Source organism: Eleutherodactylus coqui, chromosome 4 (assembly GCF_035609145.1).
Source record: "Eleutherodactylus coqui strain aEleCoq1 chromosome 4, aEleCoq1.hap1, whole genome shotgun sequence".
Lineage (NCBI taxonomy): Eukaryota > Metazoa > Chordata > Amphibia > Anura > Eleutherodactylidae > Eleutherodactylus > Eleutherodactylus coqui.
Window position 1 is genome coordinate 253,305,999 of NC_089840.1, and position 24,936 is coordinate 253,330,934.

Here is a 24,936-nt window from a genome sequence, read left to right on the forward strand (position 1 = left end):
AGACCAAAGCTCATAACATAAATACAGTCTCAGAACCAGGCTCATAAGATAAGTATAGTCCCAGAACCAGGCTCATAACAAACACAGTCCCAGAACCAGGCTCATAACATAAATACAGTAGCAAAACTAAGTGATTGTGTTGCAGGCACACTGATGGACTGACAGTGTCACCTCAGAACATCAGAGGTGAGGAGACAGAACCACAACACGCTGCTACATGGAGGAAGAAGATCTTCTGGCTGGTTGTACCTAATGGGGAAAAATCTCCCCAGCCTACCTCTGCCTATTGCAACCTCTGCAAGCTGGTGGCTGGCACCCTGTTCAATTGCACAAGTCGCGTGTAGTTAAGGCCAGCAATGGCCAAGTGTACAGGGGCATTCTTCCCAAAAAACATGCTAATAGCGAAGAATATCATGTGGAGTCCAGTGAAGCTTGTCACAATGGTCTTTTTGTCGGATTTGTATATTTGCAAGCACACAGTGTACCTCAATGGCGCCCCCATGTCCCACATGTGTGCATAAACCCTAAACAAGAATTACTGCAGCAGCCAAAAAGCCACGAACTGCCGTGTGAGAACACAAGCCAACCAAATTAGGCAGAAATCTACAGCAAATGTTTAAAATAAGAAAAATGGCATGCTGAGAAATACCGTACGAAATAGCAGCCAAGTGAACCCCTGGGAATGTGGGGAATAGTTCATTATACGGTATGAGATAGAGAGAGGGAGAAGTTTCTTCAACAGCCTCTTGCTCCAGCTGTCTGCAGACGAGAACATCAGGTAATTAGCATCTGAGAAATAATGTAATATATAAGCCTGCACATATGTCCTAAATCACAGGAACAAAATAGTGTGGTGTGTAAGGCTGAAAAAAGACCCGTGTCCATCCAGTTCAGCCTGTTACCCCCCAATGTTGATCCAGAGGAAGGCAAAAAAAAACCCAATGAGGTAGAAGCCAATTTTCCTAATTTTAAGGGGAATAATTTCCTTCCCAACTCCAATCTGGCAATCAGAATAATCTCCGGATCACCGACCCTTCTGAAGTAATCAGTAATCATAACATGTAACATTATTAGGTGCCAGCCCCTTTTGTACTCTTCAGGTGAGTTTACCATCACCACATCCTCAGGCAAAGATTTCCATAGTACCACTGCTGTTACAGTAAAGAACCCCCTTCTATGTTGGTGTAGAAACCTTCTTTCCTCTAGACATAGAGGCGCCCCCTTGTTATAGTAAGTCCTCGGTATAAACAGATGATGGAAGAGATCTCTGTATTGTCCCTCGATATATTGATACATAGTTATTAGGCTGCCACTCAGCCCTCTTTTTTCTAAATAAGTCCAATTTTGGTAACCTCTCTGGGTATTGTAGTCCACCCATTCCATTTATTACTTTAGTTGCCACCTTTGTACCTGCTCTGATATGTCCTTCTTGAGAACCGGTGCCCAAAACTATCCACACTATTCCATGTATGATCTGACCAGTGACTTGTAAAGAGGAAGAACAATGCTCTCGTCATGCGCCCCTAGACCTGTTTTGATGCCCCCCATGATCCTATTTGCCTTACAGCAGCTGCCTGACACTGGTTGCTCCAGTTAAGTTTACAATTAACTAAAATCCCCAAGTCCTTTTCCATAACAGTATTGCCCAGTGATGTCCCATTTAATATTTAATGGTCAATGGCGAATTATAATAGGGGCAATAGGGGTGGCCACCCCAGGCCCGAGGCTCCAGGGGGGTCCATGGCCATCCAAATTACCCACCGCTAAAATGTAAAAAAATAGGTTTATACTCCTCTCTCCCGGCCTTTGCAGTCTGCGCTATTCATACAGCTGATCTACTGAGTTCCATGTAGAGAGATCATGTAACATGGAAGTGAGCAGTTGAGCTGTGCGAGAAGTGCAGACTGCAGAGGAGACCAGGAGCGGGAGGAGTGGTACGGGTGAGTATAGCCTTTTTTTTTAACTATACACCACTACTGAGTGGGAGTGGTGGCCTATGAGTGGCACCACCACTGAGTTGGGGGATTGGGGCATATGAGTGTCACTGCTACTGAGAGGGGACGTATGTATTATCACTGAGTAGTGACATGTAAGGCATATTATTACTGAGTAGGAGCCTGTGAGGATAATTATTACTGAGTGGGGGCCTACATGGAACATTATTATTGAGTGGGAGCTCATATGGAGCATTATTACTAAGTGAGGACCTATATGGGGCATTATTACTGAAGGGGGGCCTATGAGGGGCATTATTACTGAGTAGCGGCCAATACTGAGCATTATTACTAAGTTGGGGCCTGTGAGAGGCATTATTACTGAGTGGAGGCCTATATGGGATGTAATTACTGAGTGGGTGTCTGTGAGGGGCATTACTGATGAAGCCCTATATAGTGCATTATTTGTATGGAGCCAATGTGGAGCATTACTACTGAGTAGTGCCTATTTGGGCCTTCAGGCAGATTCATTGTGGAGAATTACGCAGGAGAATCTACCAAGTAAACATATGCTTAGGTTACATTTACGTTGAGTGGATTTTTATGTGGTTCTGGACCAAAAACTGTGTCAAAATCTGCACTATTGGTGAAAATCTTTATGTGGATTTGCAGCAGATTTCACCCTTTTAATTGAAGGAATTAATTCATTAATCATGCAGCATAAATGACACTTTTTCTGCGGGTCGGTACGATTATAACGATACCAAAATTCTAATTTTTGTTTCAGGTTTTTCCACTTTTCTGCAATAAATACCCTTTTTTGGAAATCTTTTTTTTTTCTAAATCGGTGCATTCAAAGTCCTATAACTTTTTTATTTTTCCATGGACGGAGCTCTGTGAGGGCTTATTTTTTGAGAGACGAGCTGTAGTTTTTATTGGCACCATTTTGGGCCATCACTTTCATCACTTTTATTGCGTCTTTTGGGAGGTAAAATGCTAAAAGTTAGCATCTTGCCTTAATTTTAGCGTTTTTTTAAACGCTTTTTGCCGTGCAGGATAAAAAGTATGTTACGGACACGATACCAAGTATGTAGGATTTTGTTTATTGATTTTTTTATGCTAATATGAGAAAAACAACAAAAAAAGTTATTTTTTACATTTTCTTTTTACATTTTTCTTTTTGTACATTATTTTTATCTTTTTTTACACCATTTGTGTCCCTCTGGGGGACTTGCACCATAGCACCGATGATCGCTTTGATAAAGCATTGCAGGGCTTTTCTCCTGCAATGCCTTATCGCTTATTATAGTGATCATAGGCAGTGATAATACCTGTAGGTGGCATCCTGTTACCATGGCAACTAGCTGAGCTCTCTGTGATTACATCGCGAGAGCCCGATGACGTCACAGAGGGAGCTCGCTCCCTCTGTGAACCCTCCCCATGCTGTGATCTACATAGCTCGCGGCAGGGAAGGGGTTAACAGCGGGGGGTCGCATATCCGATGCACCCCCCCTCGCTGTTGCAGCGGGAGGCCAGCTATCAGTGACAGCCGGCTCCTGCTGCCGGATAGCGCAAGATCTTTTCTGATTTTACGCTATCCACATGACGTAAGGGTATGTCCAGTTGCGGGAAGAACCCCGCAGCCATGACGTACCCTTACATCCTGTGGAGGTAAGGGGCTAACAAATATATTAATAAGAATAGAACCCAATACTGCCCCCAGTGGTACCCTGCTAGTAATGGTGACCCCTCCTACACAGCATGCTGCGAATTGCCGCAATTCTCCGTGGTGAGCCTATCTGTCAGATAGGCTCACCGCAGAGATCCGTCTGCGGCTCCTGCTCCCGGGCGGCGGCTCCCACGGCCTTAGACTGGTGACTGTTAATGGAGAGTTTACTTTATCACTCTGTATCTCATCTGACATTTTATTTTCTGAGTTAATACACTGGCAAAAAAACTAACAGATTTACTTTCTCCTCATAACCCTCTACTGTTTTTTCTTCATTCCTTTTTAAAATGTTAATAGTTTCAGTTTTAATAATTTTGCTATTTATATAGTTGAAGAACAGTTTAGTTTTACTTTCTTTGGCAATAAGTCTCTTTGTCTCCACCTTTGCTGCTTTAATTTGCTTTTTACATAATTTATTTGTCTCCCTATAGATTTTTAGTGCTTCTCCATTGCCTTCTTGTTTAAGCAGTTTAAATGCTTTGTTTTGGCTGTTTATTGCCCCTTTACATCTTAATTGAGCCACATTGGATTTCTACTATTCCTAACCAGTTTATTTCTGTAATATATGAATGACTCACATTGAGTATTTAGGATGGTTTTAAACATTTCCCATTTATTGTCTTACTTTTATCTTTGAGGACATGTTCCCAGTCAATCGCCTTCCTAAATTCTAGTATTTTTGTAGCTTCTCGATAAAACTCCCTATTGAAAGACAAGCTGAAAAATATTATTGTCACTATTTCCCAGGTGCCCCCTAACCTGCACCCCTGTTATTCTGTCAGGTCTACTGATTAATATTAAGTCCAAAATGGCCATTCCTCTAGTAGGGTACAACTTTGGTAAGCAGTAAGCACATAGACATATCCTTGATATGTCCACTTTGCATGTGGAGGGATGTGCTTGATAAAGGAGTCACTGTAGGCTCCGAAACGTGTTGCACCTCCTCTTCGTATGCCTTTATAACCGTGTGGCTTGTGTTTTTACCAATAAATTGGACTTTACCCAAACACTCACCATATTGGACTCCTCCACCACCTGTTCACAACACTTTGTCACCTCAGACTGTGTGTGAGGGGGGTGTATATGTGTATCCACCCAGACCCCCTCTCCATAAGTAAATGTCACTACTAGAACAAAACACTGGTGAGGTTGCACCCTGTGTGCAAGAGATCTTTTTAATTACTTCCTCTATGTATTTTCTCATAATGTGTCTTTCCGTTTTTTCGATCCCTTCTAAACAAACTATCACCTTATAAGTTCACCACCCAGTTACTGCTTTCATCCAACCAGGTCTCCATTATTCCAGCTAGGCTGTAGTTTTCTCCAGACGTTACTACCTCCAGTTTGTCAACCGTATAGTCAGACTTCTAGCATTAGTCACCATGCAATTTAGAAGGTTTTGGTTATTTTTTTATTTCAAGTGTATCCCTATTAACTGTTCTGCCAGTTCTAACAGTACGAAACACTCCCACCACTCTACCTCCATTCTCCTTATTTGGTCCCAGGTCACTGTCTACACTGTCTTCACCTCTATCTCTCTCTCTCTGGTTGTCCCCCCCCCCCCACACACACACACACACACAATTTAAAACACTCCTTCACGCTTCTATCCATATTCTACCCCAGTACAGCTTCACACTCCCCAATGAGATGCAGTAGAACTTGTAGACAAAATAGGTCCAGTTCTCCAGGAACCCAAACCCTCCCTTCATCACCAACTCTGGAGCTCTTTGTTTACCTCCCTAATCTCCCACTGCCTTTGTTGTGTGGAACGTGGTACACGTAGTATTTGAGAAAATGCTACTTTAGAGGTCCTTGCCTTAAGCTTAGATCCCAGTTCACTGAAATCATTTTTAAGGACCTTCCACCTATCTCTAACTTTCTCATTGATGCCAATGTGTACCATGAACGCTGGATCCTAACCAGCGCCTCCCAGTAATCTGTCAACCCAATCCATAATATATTGAACTCGAGTGCCGGGAAGTCAACATACTTTGATGATCCCGGTCTTTGTGGCAGATTGCCCTATCTGCCCCCCATAATAATTGAGTCACCCACCAACAGGACCTGTCTATCCTTTCCTGCACTCCTAGTCTCCTTCTTATTGGAGAAGATATTCCCCTGGTTGTCAGAGGGCATGGTGTGCTTCAGCAGTGCCAATCTGGTAATAGCATTCCAATTTTCCAAGCTTGTTGGGGTGTGCCAGTTCAGGACTAGTCTCCCTGCATCTCTTCCTTTTACCCTTCCTTCTAACTGTCACCCATCTAGCTGCCTGCTCATCCAGCACTCCCAAACTACCCTCCACCCCCAAATCTATCCCAGGAAATACCCGTTCAATGAGCAGCAAGTTCCTTTCCATGATGTAAATGGACCTCAGTGTTGCAAGCCGCTCATTTAGATTCAGGATCTGGGCTTCCGAATGCACAACATGCTCACATTACAGTAAATAGATATATGACTCTCTCCTTAAATTCCCCAACTATAAAGTAACCCGATTTTAAGTCAGACACACTTAAAATAGCCACACTTTACATCAAGCTCACATCACCGTGCTCCAACAGCCGCTCTGTTGGTTTAAATAGCTATCAGCAGTAGTAACTCCTGCAATGAATCCTCTGTTTGTAAGTCATCATAGAGCTGCCCGAAAATGTCAAATACAAATTATAGCAATCAGCTGCTTCCAGATGTCAGAAATATATATATTTTTCTTTCATTTTAATGAATTTGAATAATTTAACGAAAAGAGAAGAGTCTACAATTTATTTTCTATGTCATATGTACAAATGTTTTAAGAAGTTGTAGAACTGAAGCTTAAACATACAGGTGGCGCTGATCAAACCTTGTCACGTACATCTGTCACTTTGTCTTCTTCATTCAGTGCCAAAGTTGCATTCGAAAGTTTACTGTTATTCGAGTGCAGCGGTTAGATCACATGACTTTCTGTGGAAAGCAGACTGTAGTAAGCTGCATATTGCTAAGTAGCGGAGATGACATTGATATTTCTGGGCTTCAATGCAAAATCGGTAATGGGCACCCCGCCAATTATAATACTTTAGTTTTGAAGTGAACAGAGAAGAAATCAGAAAAAAATAGGAATTATTTAAATGTAGATTTAAAATGCGAAACTACTAAAAATGGTTCTTGATATTAACCCCTTAGGGCGGGGGCGTAACTAAAAGTTTAGGGGCCCTGATGCAAAAGGTGAGCTGGAGCCCCCCTTCTATCTGTATCTGTACCCGTACCCATACCTAAACCATGCTGCACAGAGGCATAACTTGAAGCTTCTGGGCCCCAATGCAAAACCTGTAACAGGGCCCCAACTATAATGCTTTAGTCATAGCACTGGGCTCCCTATATGGAGAAGAGAGGCCTTATGGGCCCCCTAAGGCTCCTGGGCCCGGGTGCAACCGCATCCCCTGCACCCTCTATAGTTACACCCCTGCCTTAGGGACATAGTAGGTTAGGCTGAATGAAGACAATGTCCATCTAGTTCAGCCAGTTTCAACCCCCTTGTTGATCCAGAGGAAGGCAAACAAAAAAACAAAAGGCAGAAGCCAATTAGCCCTTTCGGGGGAAAGATTCCTTCCCAACTCCATAATGGCAGTCAGAATAATCCCTGGATCAATTTAAAGGGGTTTTCCCACAACTTAAAATTGCATCCTAGCCTCTTTGTTCTTCCTGTTTGCTGCTGACCAAAACATGTGACTGCTGCAGCCAATCACTAGCCACAGCAGTGACCTTCTATAACCAGTGATGGCTACAGCAGTCACATATTCCGGTCAGCAGCAACCAGGAAGTTTTTTTTTCTACTGCATTCACTATATGGTATAAATGGTATGATAAGTTTTTTTATGTGGTAATGTGAAATTATATTTTTTCTAGGTTTTTCTACTTTTGAACAATTGAAAAACTTTTGATGGACAATATATACAGTGTACACTTTTTTTGCATGGGTACATTCAAAGACTTTTTATTTTCCATGAACAGATCTTTGAGAGGATTTGTTTTTTTATGTAGTTTTTATTGGTACTATTTTGGATTATGACTTTTTTGATCACTTTCATTGCATCTTTTGGGATGGGAAATGAACAAAAAGAAGCATTTTCGCTCCTTTTTTTCCACTTCTTTTTTTTTAAATAGCTTTTGCCTTGCAGTAAAAAAAAAGTGCATTTAAATAATTATATAGGTATCTAAGGAAGTGGTGATACCAACCTTTTTATTATTATTATTATTTGTAATACAAACAAAGGGAAAAGTGTGCAAGAAAGTTTTTTTTAATTTATTTTTTTTTATATTCCTGTAGGTAACTTGAACCTGCAAACTTATGATTGCAGAGATAATACACTGCAATACTTCTCCAAAACAATCTCCAATAGAAGTCAATAGACATCTCCAGCCTACTGGTTCCTAAGGCCCATGTGGCTGCTGTAAAGCATATCTCTAAATGCTCTTAACTGCATGATGGCCGTCCCTATACTCCTGGGTTTGAGCTAAGAGTGCCCGGTCAGTAAGACCATTGTAGCTATGGAAGCTCAGGTCATGGATCAGTTGTATTCCTGAGAGAGTAGAAGTCCACCATTAAGAGACTGTCAGTGTATACCATTGCGTACTGTTGAGAGTGAGTAACTAAGAGATTATGAACTTATAAAGAGACTGAGACTTAACCCTTTCCAATCCACTGTCTGACATCTTCCTACATTCTGATTGAAACTTTTACAGCGCCAATGTCAAAAGATGTCCAACAGGGTATTCTTACCGTCTATTGCCAGCCATTCTGCTGTCGGAGCCTCTCTGGCACACACACACTGGCCTTAGCCAGAAGATGGCACTGTTGTATAACAGCAAAAAGAGAAAGCCTTTTAGGAAACCCTGAATCAAAAAATCTATTGGAAAGGGTTAATCCTGGATGGCTGATAAGATGAGACAGTGTTGCCAAGCAGGAAATCCAGCATTCCCAGAGTATTGAAACTTATGTGGAAAGCGTTTCAGAGTGTGTGCAGTCCTAGGGCCTCCTAGTCGGAGTCGAGAGTGCTCGGTCAGTTTGGACCATCAAAGCTGAAGGAGCATTGGTCATTTACCTGAGAGAGAAGAAGTCCACCATAGAGACTGTAAGAGCATATGATTGCGAACTGTTGAGCGTGCCCACAGAGCCAAGCCAGGCCTGCTGAGAAGGTAAAGAGACCATGACTTGATCTCGCAAGGGCTGACAAGATGAAACAGTGTTGCCAAATCTCAGATCCAGCATTGCCAAGTATTGAAACTGGGTTACAACATTTGGTAACTGTGTGCCAAGTTATAAAGGACTGTATCGCTAATTCAACTGCCAAGTAAAGACTGGTATAGTTTACCCCAACGTGAGTTCAGTCTCTTAATCCACTGTGAGTCCTCACAGATACGGTCTCTTTAATAGACCCCCTGGCAGAGGAATCACATGTTCTTTGAGGTCCATAAATACATAACTAACACAGTGTAGAGAATGCATATAGCGAGCGTCATCCAATATTTCCCATTTCTATGTGCTCCGTGAACCTCACCAGCTCATTGTATTATAAATGTAATGAAAGCAGTCAGTGAGATTATCTCCCGGCGATAGGGAGCGCGCCGAGGTTCTGCCGTATTCTGATATGTTTGGTGTTGAAAGAAATAATCTTCAGCCATTGAACTGAACCTCCAGGCCCCAGAGCCGAACCCGCCGTCCCCAGAGATGGCAATATGTATCTGAAGGGATGGATTGCCTGCAGTGGACAGAACCGTGCCGGCTGTGCATCTGGCCTCCTGGCATTGGTGTGACAGACAGAAGAGCTCGGCTGATTGATTCAGTCTGTCAGAGAGAAGCCACCTTTGTACGAGCTCAGCCTGCATGCAAGCCACCAGGATTATTGGCCGCTGCTCATCACTCTCACTATTTGATCTTTGCTTGTTCTGGAAACAACTGACTGTCAACTTGGATTCAATACTGGATGCATCTCATAGTCAACTTTTTCTACAGTAACTAAAAAAAAATCCAAATTCGACTGCAGAAAACCCCTGTAATTGGATGGCATATATCTAAACAGCGACTCCACCAGCAGAATAGTGAGTGCAGCTCTGGAGTATAATATAGGATGTAAGTCAGAATCAGTAAAGGATAAGTAATGTATGTACAGAGTGACTTCACCAGCAGAATAATGAGGGCAGCTCTGGAGAATAATATAGGATGTTACTTAGGAGCAGTACAGGATAAGTAATGTATGTACAGAGTGCAGTCACCAGCAGAATAGTGAGTGCAGCTGTGGAGTATAATATAGGATCTAACTCAGGATCAGTACAGGATACGTAATCTATGTACATAGTGACTTCACCAGCAGAATAGTGAGTGCAGCTCTGGAGAATAATATAGGATGTAACTCAGGAGCAGTACAGGATAAGTAAGGTATGTACCCAGTGACTCCACCAGCAGAATAGTGAGTGCAGCTCTGCAGTATAATAAAGAATGTAAATCAGGATCAGTACAGGATAAGTAATGTATGTACACAGTGACTCCACCAGCAAAACAGTGAGAGCAGCTCTGGAGTATAATACAGGATGTAACTCAGGATCATTACAGGATAAGTAATGTATGTACACAGTGACTCCACCAGCATAACAGTGAGTGCAGCTCTGGAGTATAATACAGCATGTAACTCAGGATCAGTACAGGATAAGTAATGCATATACACAGTGACTCCACCAGCAGACTAGTGAGTGCAGCTCTGGAGTATAATACAGGATGTAACTCAGGATCATTACAGGATAAGTAATGTATGTACACAGTGACTCCACCAGCATAACAGTGAGTGCAGCTCTGGAGTATAATACAGCATGTAACTCAGGATCAGTACAGGATAAGTAATGCATGTACACAGTGACTCCACCAACAGAATAGTGAGTGCAGCTCTGGAGTATAATATAGGATGTAACTCAGGATCAGTACAGGATAAGTAATGTATGTACACAGTGACTCCACCAGCAGAATAGTGAGTGCAGCTCTGGAGTATAATATAGGATATAACTCAGGATCAGTACAGGATAAGTAATGTATGTACACATTGACTCCACCAGTAGAATAGTGAGTTCAGCTCTGGAGTATAATACGGGATGTAACTCAGAGTCCATACAGGAAAAGTAATGCAATGTGTGTACACACTGGCTCAATGTGTAATTCTCATAGTATAATCTTTAGATTGACTCCATGTCCTTCCTCACATGGTGACAAAGAACCTCTCACATAAAGCCCTCTCTTCACTGGAAAGAAAATGCTAGTTTACCTACACCGGTGTATGAAAAGTCTGTTAGAACTGAAACTCATTGACCTACATAAAGATCTTGGAAATAGAAATTATTTAGAAGGTTGCTCCATTTTTTGTTTTAGATGCAATGTTGTGTTTTAGACTATCAATGCATATTAATGTACGGCGTGCATCAGGTAGATGTTTGGCCATCTTTGTTTGTCCAGGACTGGAGGGTCATTTTAAAGTGGAATCAAGGGTAAATCATCTTAAGGTGGATATCTTATGTCTTGTTGACTCTTCTCCGGTTGTTGTAGCATCATACATGACATTCTACATTCACGTTTCACACCCTTCATCCATCGTTCCTCAGTGATTTGCTGTCATCTATGCAGCCGATGTTACATGATATAATTAATAACTGCTGCTCATTCAATTTATTGCAGCAAAGTCAATTATGGCCGCAAGGTGTGGGGGAGGTGGGGGGGGGGAGAAGATTATCGCTACCAGCAATGTGTGATTACAAATACGTTTTAATGAACTTGTCGTCACACATTTAATAAGAGGCACATACAATATTTTGGATGTGTTGTAACATCATAGCCTGTACATCTTGGATAATGTCACAATGTACAACACATGAGTGACAGTAACAGAGGAAATTGTTAGGGCCCTTAAAGAGGCTGTCATACTTCTAGATGTTTTACCTGCAGTACCAACCAGGACCACTGCTCAATTTATGGAGCTATCTGCTTCCTGCAGCAAAACAGCTAGAAATGAGACAAACCCTTTAGGTCACTACATGTCCAAACATGTCTGGTTATCAAGGATCCAAACACTGGTCAATAAAGGGGACACCCCATCAGGGCTATCCGCATAATATATGGACAGCCATTTATCTGAAGGCCCACTATGTAATACTAATCCTTAGGTAGTTGCCAGGTTCCCATGTGCTGGTGGTTGCAAGACTGACTCCCATGTAAAAAAGATGGTCTATGATGAGACAACCCTATTTAGGGTTAAAGTATGACAGTTGTTTGAAGGGTTTCTCCAGAGGAAAGCTATTGATTATTAGGATATGTTATCATTAGCAGATCGGTGGGGGTCTTCTACTCGGGATCCCCACTAGAGATGAGCGAACCTACTCGGCCATGCCCCTTTTTCACCCGAGCGCCGCGATTTTTGAGTACTTCTGTACTCGGACGAAAAGATTCGGGGGGCGCCGTGGGTGAGTGGGGGGTTACAGCGGGAAGTGGGGGGGGAGAGGGACAGAGAGAGGGCTCCCCCCTGTTCCCCGCTGCTATCCCCCGCTCCGACACGCCTCCCCCCGCCCCCCGGCGCCCCCCGAATCTTTTCACCCGAGTAGTGAAGTACTCGAAAATCGCGGTGCTCGATCGAGTCATTATTCGAAACGAGTACGTTCGCTCATCTCTAATCCCCACCATTTAGCTGATGAGAAGATGCTACAGTAGGTATTCTGTTTGGAAGTGGCCTGAATAGGAGAGGGCTGCACTACCAAAGCAAGCCACTGAGCGATGGACAGCACTCTGAGGGGATATCAGCCGATCATCGAGGGATCCAAGCAGTAGATCCTTGCCGATCGGCTATTGACTTGTCCTACATATAGGTCCTCAATAGTTTTCCTCCAAAAAACCCCTTTAACAGTATGTGTAGTTGTACAATATATAAGCACTTACCCAGCCACTACAATTTCAAAGTCTCCGTCGTTGTCCACATCAGTGATGGCAACCCCATAGTTGAGTTGTGTTGGGTTACTTTCATAGTCCGGTGGTAGAACGGTGTTGGTAACAGCTGTGAACATTGGCTCTGAACGTTGCGCTCCTCCGCAGCAGAGAACAATGGAGAGCAGCAAGACAAGGAACATCATCTTGGACACCTTGAAAATAAATCATATGTTCTATTCAAAGCCAATATTCACATCAACAATGGATAATAAATAACAGGCAACATCCGTACAAAGAAAGTCCCGAATCCACAATATGACACAACAATTATAGGTGCTACAAAACTCAACAAGAATTACACAGACAGAGAGAATACAGTTATAGAGTGACTTTTAGAGCAACTTATTCAGGTTTTAGAAGGGTTTTTTGCATATTCGAAATGTTTTTGAATTTTCATAATACCCCACATGTTGAGTTTTAAAGCTGCTAGTAGGACACAACTGGAATTTGTAGAACCCCCATAATTCTTGTGCAGTGATGTGGAGAATATACCAAGAATGGTGTGATCGAGTAAAAACATCCAGCAAAAGGGGGTCCTGTGGATGTAACAACGCATCGCCGAAAAGGGTCAGAGGAGGATGTCAGCAACTGTTCTGATGAATGGGCGCTGAACAGTCAAAAGCAGCCGAATCCAACACCGGTGCTCCAATTAATATAGCTTTCTGTTGCCCCGTACTGATGGGAGGTCAGAATTTGGCACAAGCAGCATGAATTGATGAATCCTTCAGTCAGAACATTTCAGTACCTCCATCTAGCTTCCTGTCCATATGGGCCAATATTCTTGAATAATGATTTCATCACCTAGTGGAATCTATGCCATGATGAATTGATGGAGTTCAGAAGACCAAAGGAGGTCCAACACACTACTTGATGGGGGTCTCTAATAAAATGACTAGAGATGAGCGAGCACCCAAATGCTCAGGTGCGCATTATTCAAGTCGAGCTTTTCGTAAAAGTCGAGAGCTCTACTTGAGTAACGAACCCCATTGACTTGAGCATTTTTGTATGTGGGACGCCGGGTCCCGAGCTTTTTTTTTTTCTTGGTTCCTGTGTGTGTTCGTTCTCTCTCTTTCTCTCTCTAATGAGGCAAACAGTCAAAAAAACATACTTGGATATATTTGCTGATAGATTCCTATTAAAAGCATAAGTTGAAGCTTATGGATTACCATGTGAACTCTCAGGCTCCCAGCAGCCGGAGCTATCAGTATACAAGGGGTGTTTTTATTAGAGGAGGGGGACGGAGAGAACCTGGCCCACTGGCAGATGTGAACCGCCCATCGAACAATCTGAGGCTAATTAATTTACGGTGCAGGAAGCCTTTTTGCGTCTTTAGGTTAGTCTTGCACAAGCCTTTTCTTTACGGCTATTTTGCTGCGATAAAACGCTGAAAATCGCGACCGTCTGAAGCATTGGATTTCAATGCATCCGTTCAGATGGGCAATTTTCCGGTGCGTACAATTGGCTGGCCAGAAAAGATAGCGCATATGGTGCATATTCTTGCCGTCCGCTTTTACGCACGACTGGAAAAGATAGGGCTTGTCCTATCTTTTGCGGGAATACGCCAGCCGTTCCCATAGACTCTTTTTTGGAAGCCTATGAGAGCCATCAGAAAAAGGAAGGGGAGAGGAGTTTAGCAGTGGCGCACATTGCTAAATTCCCTTTCCCTCCCCTTGCCAGCAGCTCCCATAGGCAGAGAAAGGGAGGGAGTTTAGCGAACTAACTATGTTAAGCTGCCGGCCTTTCCTTTGCCAGCAGCCAGCAAGAGTCCGAGAGTGGGAAGGAGTTTAGCAGAGTTGAACTCTCTCCCCCTCCAGCCAATGGAATTCCGGTATAGATGCCGCAGCCCAACCATCTGAATGGGCAAGAAAACGGGAGATGCAGCTGTGACTAGGTCGCGGCTGCCACTTGTTCATGCGACTTTTGCCCGCAAAGTGGGTGGGTGGCCGAAAATCACAGCGCCCATGAAAAAGAGCCCTTATCTAGAGATGGGAGTCATAGTGCATAGAGGTAATGGTGCTGTTTAATCATCATCCAGGTGCTCATGTTTCAGTTTAATAGGCAAAAATTTGTGAATAGACTTGATTTAAAGCGACTCTCCAGGCCTGGAGAAACAAAGATGGCCACTCCAGCTTCTCTGACTACCTGATACACCCTGTACATTACTATAAGACACTACATGCTACTTTGATTACCAATTGCCATCCACATGACCAGTGCTGGCCAGTCAGATCAGCAAGTAGTGTCTTAGACTACCAATGCATTCTATACGCAGTGTGCATCAGGTAGTCAGAGACCGGTGCCGCCATCTTTGTTTCTCCTGGCCCGGAGGATCGCTTTAAGAAAGCCTCCCAGTTGCAAATCATAAACAACGGCTGATTTTCTTCATTAGAACTCAGCTCCTGCGTTCCGGATTCTTCACTATCAACTCTCACAGTATAAGTGTCAACTGTCCTATTTTCCGGGGAAGAAATGACCGCTATATAGCTGCACAAGATGCCGGCCGAGTGCTATTCTCAAGTGCAGACACACATTCACAAACCGCCGCAACCTTCAAAGGGTAAAATATGGACATAATGATAGCATCCTGACCTCAAATGCTTTCCTTTTATACAATGTCTCATCTATTCCTTACCGTTACCATGGACACTTCCATTGTTCTAGATTCTTACAAGACATCAATCATTACCTGGTTTTCCGGGCCTAAAACCTCCTATCTATCTCCTAACTCTCTACTCATTCAATTCAATAAAGCTTTATTGGTATGACTAAATAGACATTAGAATTGCCAAAGCAAGAGAAATGGGGATTAAGGGATAGAGCAGAGGATTTTGGAGAAATGGGTGGTATGGAGGTCCATGCCATATCATGTAGGGCAGGGTGTCAAACTCATTTTCACCGAGGGCCACATCAGCCTTATGGATGCCTTCAAAGGGCCGATTGTATAGTAATTATGACCCCCATAGTTGCGGCAGTAATAATAATAGTGACCCTCATAGTGACCCTAGCAATAATAGTGACCCCTATAGTGGCTTCAGTAGTAATAGTGACCCTCCCATAGTAGCCATAGTAGTAATAGTGACTCCCATTGTGGCCCCAGTAGTAAGTGTCCCTTATATTGGAGGCTCTAGTAGTAATAGTGCCCCCATAGTGGCCCCAGTAGTTATAGTGCTTTCCATATTGGCCTCAGTAGTAATAGTTGGCTGAGTAGTAAGTGTCCCCTATATTGGTTGCCCCAGCAATAATAGTGATCTCCATAGTGGCCCCAGTGGTAAGTGTCCCCTATATTGGTGGCCCCAGTAGTAATAGTGATACCCATAGTGGCTCCAGTAGTAATAGTGACACCTATAGTGGCCCAGTTGTAAGTGTCCCCTATATTTATTGCCCTGGTAATAATAGTGACTCCATAGAGGCCCCAGTAGTAACTGTCCGTTATATTGGTGGCCCCAGTAGTAATAGTGACACCCATAGTGGCTCCAGTAATAATAGTGTCCCCTATATTGGTCCCAGTAGTAATTAGTGACCCCTCCGTAGTAATCCCAGTAGTAATAGGGAACTCCTTATTGGCCTTTGTCCGGCCAGCTTCCCCACAGGCATTCCACTCACTGAGCCTGCAAGTCCAATCCAGCGGCAGCAGTGCAGAATCTGTGACTGCTCACCACTCCCCTTGGCGTCTGTGCTGCATATAGGATGGCCCACAGAGGTCAGCGGTCACAGACTCAACACTGCTGCCACCAGACCGCAGCTGCAATGCTTGTCAGGCCACTGCACGGCCGACAGGCCACATAAAACGTGATGGCGGGCCTTGTGTATGACATGTAGGGGGTATAGGCAATGGCACATCACCCTCTTCTCAGTCTATGGCAGGCACTGCTATGGCAGCTGTGTTTTCCTGTTTCCTCAGCAGGATGTAGAGAAGTGTTTCCCAACTCCACTCCTCAAGAAACCTCAACAGGTCATGTTTTCAGGTTATCCTATAGTAAGAACACCTGTGGCAATGTCTGAGGGAATCCAGAAACATGACCTGTTGAGGAGACTTGAGGCTTGGAATTGGGAAAAACTGATGTAGAGTTTGTCTTTCTCTTCAATGGAGCTGAAGTCCAGGCAGAGATCAGAGTCTCCTGAGCGTCCCTCTGAATATCTAGGGCATCGCAGTAGAAAGTAGGCCTCGTTCTTCACATCTGCTGGACTCACTGTTGGCACAGTCTGTCCTGCCTGGGCTTGTAGTTCTGTTTGTACTACCGTGATTTGATGAACAGGTTGTAGGCGCTCAGTCTGTAGCAGCTCAGGATTGGGCACTCTCTGGGGTCTGGTAGGATTTCCAGATATGGGGCCAGTTTGTAGTCCCTCTGTGGCCCCATGTACATTGTCAGTATCTGAGATACTTATCTATCTATCTATCTATCTATCTATCTTCGCTAGCAACCTTATATCTATCTACTGTTCAAAGCTAGCAACCGCATTCTACTCTATAATGGTATTTTAGCTTGACTAGGCTTGAAAAGTATCAAGAAGAGATTTTAAAAAGAAGAGAAAAAATAACTTTTACAGCAAGTCATGTTTTTAGAACCTGTACGAGAGGGACACAATATCTCTAACCAGTGTGTTTGCAAATACATGAGCTTATATGTGTAATTCTGAAATGAGTTCCCATATTCTGGCACATCAAAGGTCTTGAGGATTGTAGATTTTTAGAATTTTACACTATTTCTTGTTTAACCCTTAGTGACGCAATCTGCTTTGAAGCTAAGGACAGCATGTCATTACCCCATGAGAGACAGACTGATGAAATTAACGCATCTGTCACTTCTTTGTGCTGTCCTCAGTGATAGGTTCCCTTTAATCATAATATTAATGGCGACCTGTCTGTCCGTGCGTGAGTGAGTAGTGAATGGGTTTGTGAGTGACTTACATGCTCCGCCCCTAATCACATAATGGTGACATCATCAAAGGTCCTTCATGCTCAGTGAGGGAGTTACATGCTCTGCCCCTGATCACATGGCAGTGACATTATCACAGGGCCTGCATCCTTTTGCAGATTATCAGTGGACTACAAACTCCCTGCAGCCTCAGTTGCTATGGAATACTAATAATGAAGGACCTTTGATGACATCACCGTCATGTGATCATGGGCTGAGCATATAAGTCATTCGCTAGGGATATGCGTCACTGTCATATGATCAGGAGCAGAGCATGTCGGTGACGTTATCACAGGTCCTTCATCTTCAGTACTGTGCTGCTTCTGATCCCTGTTGTATGGGATGAACAATGCATGTAGCAGTGCTGTGTGTGTGAGGTGCATGAAGCAGAGCTGTGTGGCACCACCAGAAACACCGGTACTATAATTTCCTAATAAATACTAGTCAAAGTACTAACAGCCACTTGTCCGTGAGTGACTGAGTGGGTTACATGCTCAGCCCCTGATCACATGATGCTGACGTCATCACAGGTCCTTCATCTCAGCCAATGGCTGAATCAGTAGAGCTCTGAGCTCCGCCCCTGATCACATGACAGTGACGTTATCACAGGTCCTTCAATATTTTGACCAACTTCAACCGTCATCGCAGGTCCTTCAGTGAGTTACATGTGATGAGGTTATTCATATATTATATTAAAAGTGGCGCCACTATAAACACCACTGGTGCTATAAATAATACTACAACCTAGTGTATACATATTATACAGTATACTGCTTATCTCCCCCTAGTGGCAGCAAGGGGCAGCCAGAATTTTATTATTTAATTTTATGCTGCGGATTTACAGCTCTATATCAGAAAAGCAAAGCCCCAACTGTGAAAGCCATACAGATGTAGCAAACATTAACTTAATATTTAACACATATAACAATTGCTACATCCTTATACAGAAATTGGACCTACGTAGATCAAAAGAAAACGTAAACCCTTAGTGGTGCTGCTTATTTTGGCCAAAGGACACAAGGATCTTGGGGGAATTTTCATCCCCACTTTTCAAAAGCCATAACGTTTTTATTTTTCTATTGATTTTATCCATTTTTTTTGGGGGGGGGGGGGCAGGAAAAGCAGACACATCAATTCTGCCATAGTTTTGTTTTTTTTTAACAGCAAATGACATGATATCTTTTTTTATTGTACAGCTTGTTACTATTGCGTTAACTACCACCCTGCCAGGACGTAAACTTACCTTCTGTGACATTAAAGGGTTAAAGGGGTTGCCCCACTTGTCGCTGTTTTGCTGCAGGAAGCAGACATTTTAGGTCGTGTTGCTGGGACCTGTAGTTCTATGAGGTTCCAGAAGCACACCTTCACAGGTGTGGGATAATTTGGCTGACTGGGTGTGGAGTTCTCCAGCCAGCCAATCACCATTGGTCTGCTGCACATAAATACCAGCTTCTCTGGTATCCCTGCTGGTTTCCCAACAAACATGCATGTTGTGCTGTGTGTGTGTGATCAGTCCTGTTCCGTGTTGCATGTGAACCCTGATGTATTGGTGTGAACGGTGTCTTGCACTGCTTGGATCGTTTACCATCAATTGCGAGTTAGGTCCATAGGTTCTAGCTTGGAGCAGAACCAATTGGGACGATCGTGCCACTTGCAGGCAGGATTCACATGTAAGTTGTCTTGTGAGAGTAGGGACCCATGAGACAATGAGGACCCTTGTCGGCAGGCTCGTGGGCTTAAGTATCTTGGCCAAAATATGAACTAATGCCTCATTCCATATCTATTCCATTTGTTTATGTGTGCAGGTATGCCAGGTGTGTGTTTTGAGCATTTGTCAGTCTGTTTTATGTCTGTTTTCCATTCTATGTCTGATCCATCAGTCCTATAGTTGCTGGACACTCGGTTCTTATTTGTTTGTCCTACCCTCTGTAGGTGGGCGGACACCCGAGCCTTTCCTGTCCCCTTTGTCCATTAATAGGCGGACGTTAGGGCCCTGTTTGTCTGTTTGCTCCTGTGTCTAGCCACCTGTATAGCAATGTTACATGTCCGTCCTGACTGCCCTGTGCCATGGGATCCCAGGGTTTTTTGGCAGTCCAGGAAGAATGTAGCAAGACATCTCCATACATTGCACAGTGGCTTGGGTGTGTCCCCTTCACGTCAATTGGACTCAGCTTGCAGTACCAACCCGGACCACTATGCAATGTCTGCTTCAGGCTGCAAAACAACTAGAAGTGGAGCAACTCTTTTAAGTTCCTGACATATGAAAGGAAGCTGCTCAATGCATTAGCATAGTCTACTTTTATGGAAAGTACTCCACAATGATATCTATGGGCAAGCAAACACAGGCTGAGCAATATTAAATGCAGATTGTGAATGCACTTCACAGAATGCTTCAGCCATTTACACGTTAATACATTATTTTGTATCCTTTCGTGCTTTTTGTATTTTGCTGTAAATTTTCTGAAAACTCTTGTATAGTTTTCCTGACAGATGGAGAAATGCTGCTTATATCAATAGGCAGATGACTGCAATCCATTACCATTATAACTGCATTGTATGCAGAATCCAGTAAATGCAAAGAGCGAGCAGATAAAAGTGATAGAAAACTGAGTTATTACCTAAAAATAAAGTGCACATCTCAAAGTCAGCTTTGTAAAGCTCCGAGGAGCCGACGTACAAATACTCTTTTTGTATTATCTTTTTCTAACAGGATATGAAGGATGCACAAAGGGAGACAGTTCGCTGCGGGTGTCTCCTATCAGTATGCCGTCTGCCGTAACCATTTCCAGTTTATGATATAGTAGGACAAGACGGGTAACATAAGGAAGCGTTAATGGAGCAGGATAGACACAAGATGTGCAGTACAAAAGGGAGAAGACGACTCGAAGAGAGATGGAAAGATGATGAGATGCTGAAAGCGCCACAAAATAATAAGAGATGCAAGAAGTGACGGTGAAACAAAGGAAGATCTATGAGAATGAAGATTAGATGTCAAGGTAATGCTTGGTAACACAAATACAAAGAGATTTTTGGAAAGCACTGACTGAGTGAGAGAAGGTGAAACAAGAGTACTGTGACGGGCCTAAGGGATTTGATGAAAACATTGTTTATAGGTGCTAAAACATATGAGCCATGGCTATAGGCTCATGGAAGAATGAGCAAGTAGAGCAAGAAGCAGACATGTAAAGCTCCCACTCAAACATGAAGGCACAACTAAAAAAATATACTGAGGACCTAAAGTGGCAACTCAAAAATCAAAAACTCCATTCTAAGGCTTCCTGCACACGGGCGGGTTGGATTCCCGCAGCGGAGTTCAACCCGTTGCCCAGCCGGTGACCCCAGCTTACCTGTGCAGTGTCTTCCCCTCTTCTGCAAATGTGTCGGCGGAATCCCGCTCCGGATTTTGCAATGCAAATCCGCCCGTGTGCGGGAGGCCTAAATGTAAAACTTCCACTCAAAAATCTAAAACATTGTGTAAGGTAAAGTCCCCTGGTGCAAACACCGAGTCATGACTGTCTCCTAGAGTGACGGCTTCTTGGCAGACTGTTTATGCGGGGTGGTTTGACATTACCTTTCTCAGTCATCTGTTACCCCCCAAGCAAGCTGGGTACTCTTTTTACCGACCTCAGAAGACTGAGTCATCCTTGAGCCAGCTACCTGAACCAAGCAGCGATTGCACCCGCAACCTTCAGGTCGTGAGCGAGAGCTTAGGACTACATTTCTGCTGCCTTAACACTCTCCGCCACACGAGGCTCCAAGCTGTAAAACATTATGTAGAAGATCTAAAACCTTCACTCACAAATTATAAAACATCACAAAAACCGAGGACCCCAATCAAAAACTACACTCAAAACAACTTAAGCATCCACTTAAAAACCAAAAGCTTCCACTCAAAAATACAACTTGGAAATTACATTCAAAGCCGAAAGCCTCATCTCAGGAATCAAAAACTCAGTTAAAAATTTAAAGGGGTTGTCCAGGACTTTTTCTATTGTTTAGCTGATGTCAGTTGGGACAGCACTGTAACAGCCCAGTTTAGGGCTACAGACACAACTCCCACTAAATTCAATGGCAGCCTGGGGCGTCACTATAGGGGGTGCACAGGATGCGGTTGCACCCGGGCCCAGGAGCCTTAAGGGGCCCATAAGGCCACTTTTCTCCATATAGGGATCCCAATACTATGAATTTTGCATGGGGGCCCAGAAGCTTCAATTTACGCCATTGATGGCAGCTGTGTCTGCAGTACCAAACTGGGTCACTGCAATATGGATAGCGTTATCTGCTTCTAGTGCTGTCCACACTAACAGTAGGCAAGATATCAGTGGGGATCCAGAGTGGTGGACCCCTGCCAATCAACTATTGATGACTCACCCTGAGGTAAGGCAAGAAAAAACAAAGTCAGCACTTCCAGCAAAGAAATTAAATGAGAATATGCATACAGGTCATGGCTGCAACAAATATAGTACTAGAAACACACGCCTCAGCACTCATACACATTCAATATCTGAATGAAATTGCACAATTGTTTATATTAACTGCATAAAAATGTTTGTAGCACACATTATATAGTCAGGTATCCAGCTTTACCATTCATTTACTGACTGTTTGCCCAAAGAGACATGTGTCTAGAGCTAAGAATCCATCCTATAAGGTTCACCTGGACATGGCAGATGGGCCCTTATGTTTTGATCAGAAGGTGCACTAAGGACCTTGCATTTTTTATGTGATGAGTATAAACAACAGTTGTGCCATTTCTATTCAGATATTAAATATGTATGAGTGCTTAGGCATGCGCTTCTGTAATTATCTTGAGGATTCATCATCAATAGAAAAAGTAGCAGACAACCCTTTTAACCCTTTCCAATCTAATTTGTATTCTGGTTTTCCTTGGGAGCTTACTCTTTTTCTGCCGTTATAAAACGCTGCCATCTGCTGGCTAAAGCCAGTATTGCATGAGGTGACACGTTTAATAGGCTTCGACAGCAGAGGGGCTGGCAATATACAGTAAGAGAACCCCGACGGACGTCTTCCAACATCAGAGCTGTACAGCCTTAAATCACAATGTCTTTAGACATCAGACAGTGGATTAGAAAGGGTTAAAACTTGTACTCAAAAATAAACATGTCCATCCTATACTTAAAGGCATTGTGTTAAGATGGCATCCCCTGTTAGGATATATGAACATCATGAAGCAGGGTCCCTCTATGTCTCAGAATAGACAGCTGCTCAGTAAGAGAGGCTACGGTCCTGAAGAACCTTCTTGGGGACCTGGCAGAACTTCTGGTGGACATTCTGTAATTCTACAGTAAGCTGGGAGTGCTTCCATAGAAGCGGTGATCTGTTTCCTGGGCACTGCGTAGTAAACAACCAGAGGTCAGAGGAATCAATAGTTGCAATATCTGGAGAACGGAGCATTTTGGAAATGAGCATCTTATGGGTGAGTGCATTGTTTTGCAATTTCATACACATTGAAATAGGATTCCCAAGATGGGAATATGGTGGAATGGAGAGGAGTAGGGAGAAGAGTGGCGATAGTGTGCAGGATCACAGCTGCAACACTATGCAGGGGGCTCTGCTAATATGAGGACGTGATGTACATTGTAACCTTAATTAAAAGAATGAATCAAACTATAATTCTGAGAATTTTTGCTACTTTTACTTTAAACCAGTAGCCCACGTCTGATTCATCATTCTGTAATTCTGTAGGTAGACATATGATCGTCTAGAAAAATCAATTTGCATAGTCTTGGGTCAATGAATGAAAGAGATTAACTTGGCATCCTCGACAACAAGTTGTTACTAAAGAACAAGGATCACGGGTAAATACTGCGTCCCTCCAGATACAAGAAGATGTCTGTCTGAAGGACGCAGAAACTGCTAATCCACTGTAATCTGTTATCAGGCTCCTGTCGATATCCTAAAGTTATAGTATAATTCGTGGAAAACCCGATTCCTCACTCACATGTTCAAGTCTGAAGTCAAAGCCGTAACTTGAAGCTCCTGGGCCCCAAATGCAAAATTTGCAATATGGCCTCTACCTACCATGTGCCATTTTTAATACTGCTCATTACTATGTGGCAGCAAGGTCTTTGGGCCCCTATAGGCACCGAGGCCTGGGTGAGGCTGCTATCTCTGTACCCCCTATAGTTACACCTGGTTCTAGAACTAGTGGCACCCCTCTTCATACAAAACCCTAGGCAGGTGGCCACCAGCCCCAGCATCTACATCCCTGACCAGAGCAATGAATTTGGTTTTTCCTTTTAGAATCACAGAGGCAGAGGGAACTAATTTATAAAATGCCCAAATCACAGAAGATCCCTTTAAAACTATAATATTTTATTCCTGTTACATTAAAACACACACTTTGGGCTCAAGACACTCATCAACTGATGAAACAATAAGACAAAGACAAAACAACAATGAACAGAACACACGTGCTGATAAAGGTCACGGTGTTACCACATGACGGAAGTGTGATTTTAGACTCAGTTTATACGTCTCAGGTATGGCTACGCAGTTCTCGTGCCATAGGGACTTCCCATTAGAGGGACAATATATACATGGAGAGATGGAACGTTGTCAATCTCCCTAGTTGTGTCTCCCATATATCTGAGATATTATAGTGTAATGGGTTAGGATCACCCCTCAGTATATATTGTCCCTTCTGTGATTTGGTTTTTCCTTTTAGTCTCGAATGAACTAAGTGTCTATAGGCACTTGAATATGGCCAATATAACTACTGCATTGATTGGAGTAATAATCCAATTCTTACTAATTCTCCAGGATTTAGGGTTGCCACACAACTGGTAAACCGCAAGCCCAGCCAGTAATTCCATTAAGAAAGCCGGAAAAAATGGTTAGGCATCTGTGTTGCACCTTTGGATGACAAGCTTCTTCAACGGACTCATAGTAGTTCCAGACACCATGTACACTATGAAACAAACAGCTGAATCTTCCCCGTCTCCTGTGTTTGTGTACGTATAGTCGTATACTGTACTGTGAGCACAAAATCTGGGAGAGAAGTCAGCTGTTCTCTTTATGGTGCGTGTAGTATTTGAAACATCTATGAGTAAGTTGAAGAAACTTGTGTACACTGCTGCCTGATGGAAGGTTCGGAGCAGGGTAGTGGCTGTACAGTGAAAGAAGCACTGTGTCTATCTATTTAAGGCCACAGAGAGGACACCGTACTAGTTGGAGACACAAAGGGGACACCATGCTAGTTGGAGACAAAAAGGGGACACCGTACTAGTTGGAGACAAAAAGGAGACACTGTACTAGTTGGAGATGCAAAGGGGACACCGTACTAGTTGGATATGCAAAGGGGACACGGTACTAGTTGGAGACACAAAGGGGACACCATGCTAG

The 24,936-nt window shown here is 43.4% G+C and overlaps 1 protein-coding gene across 4 annotated transcripts in view; it reads right to left on the reverse strand.

Moving 5' to 3' along the window:
• CRTAC1 (cartilage acidic protein 1) overlaps positions 1–24,936 on the reverse strand; it is a 537,130-nt gene that overhangs the window by 417,072 nt on the left and 95,122 nt on the right. For all 4 annotated transcript variants that reach the window (XM_066601101.1, XM_066601100.1, XM_066601103.1 and 1 more), the window contains one exon: positions 12,608–12,807. In XM_066601101.1, coding sequence (XP_066457198.1) covers positions 12,608–12,807 — 200 coding nt within the window. The remainder of the gene's footprint in view (positions 1–12,607; positions 12,808–24,936) is intronic.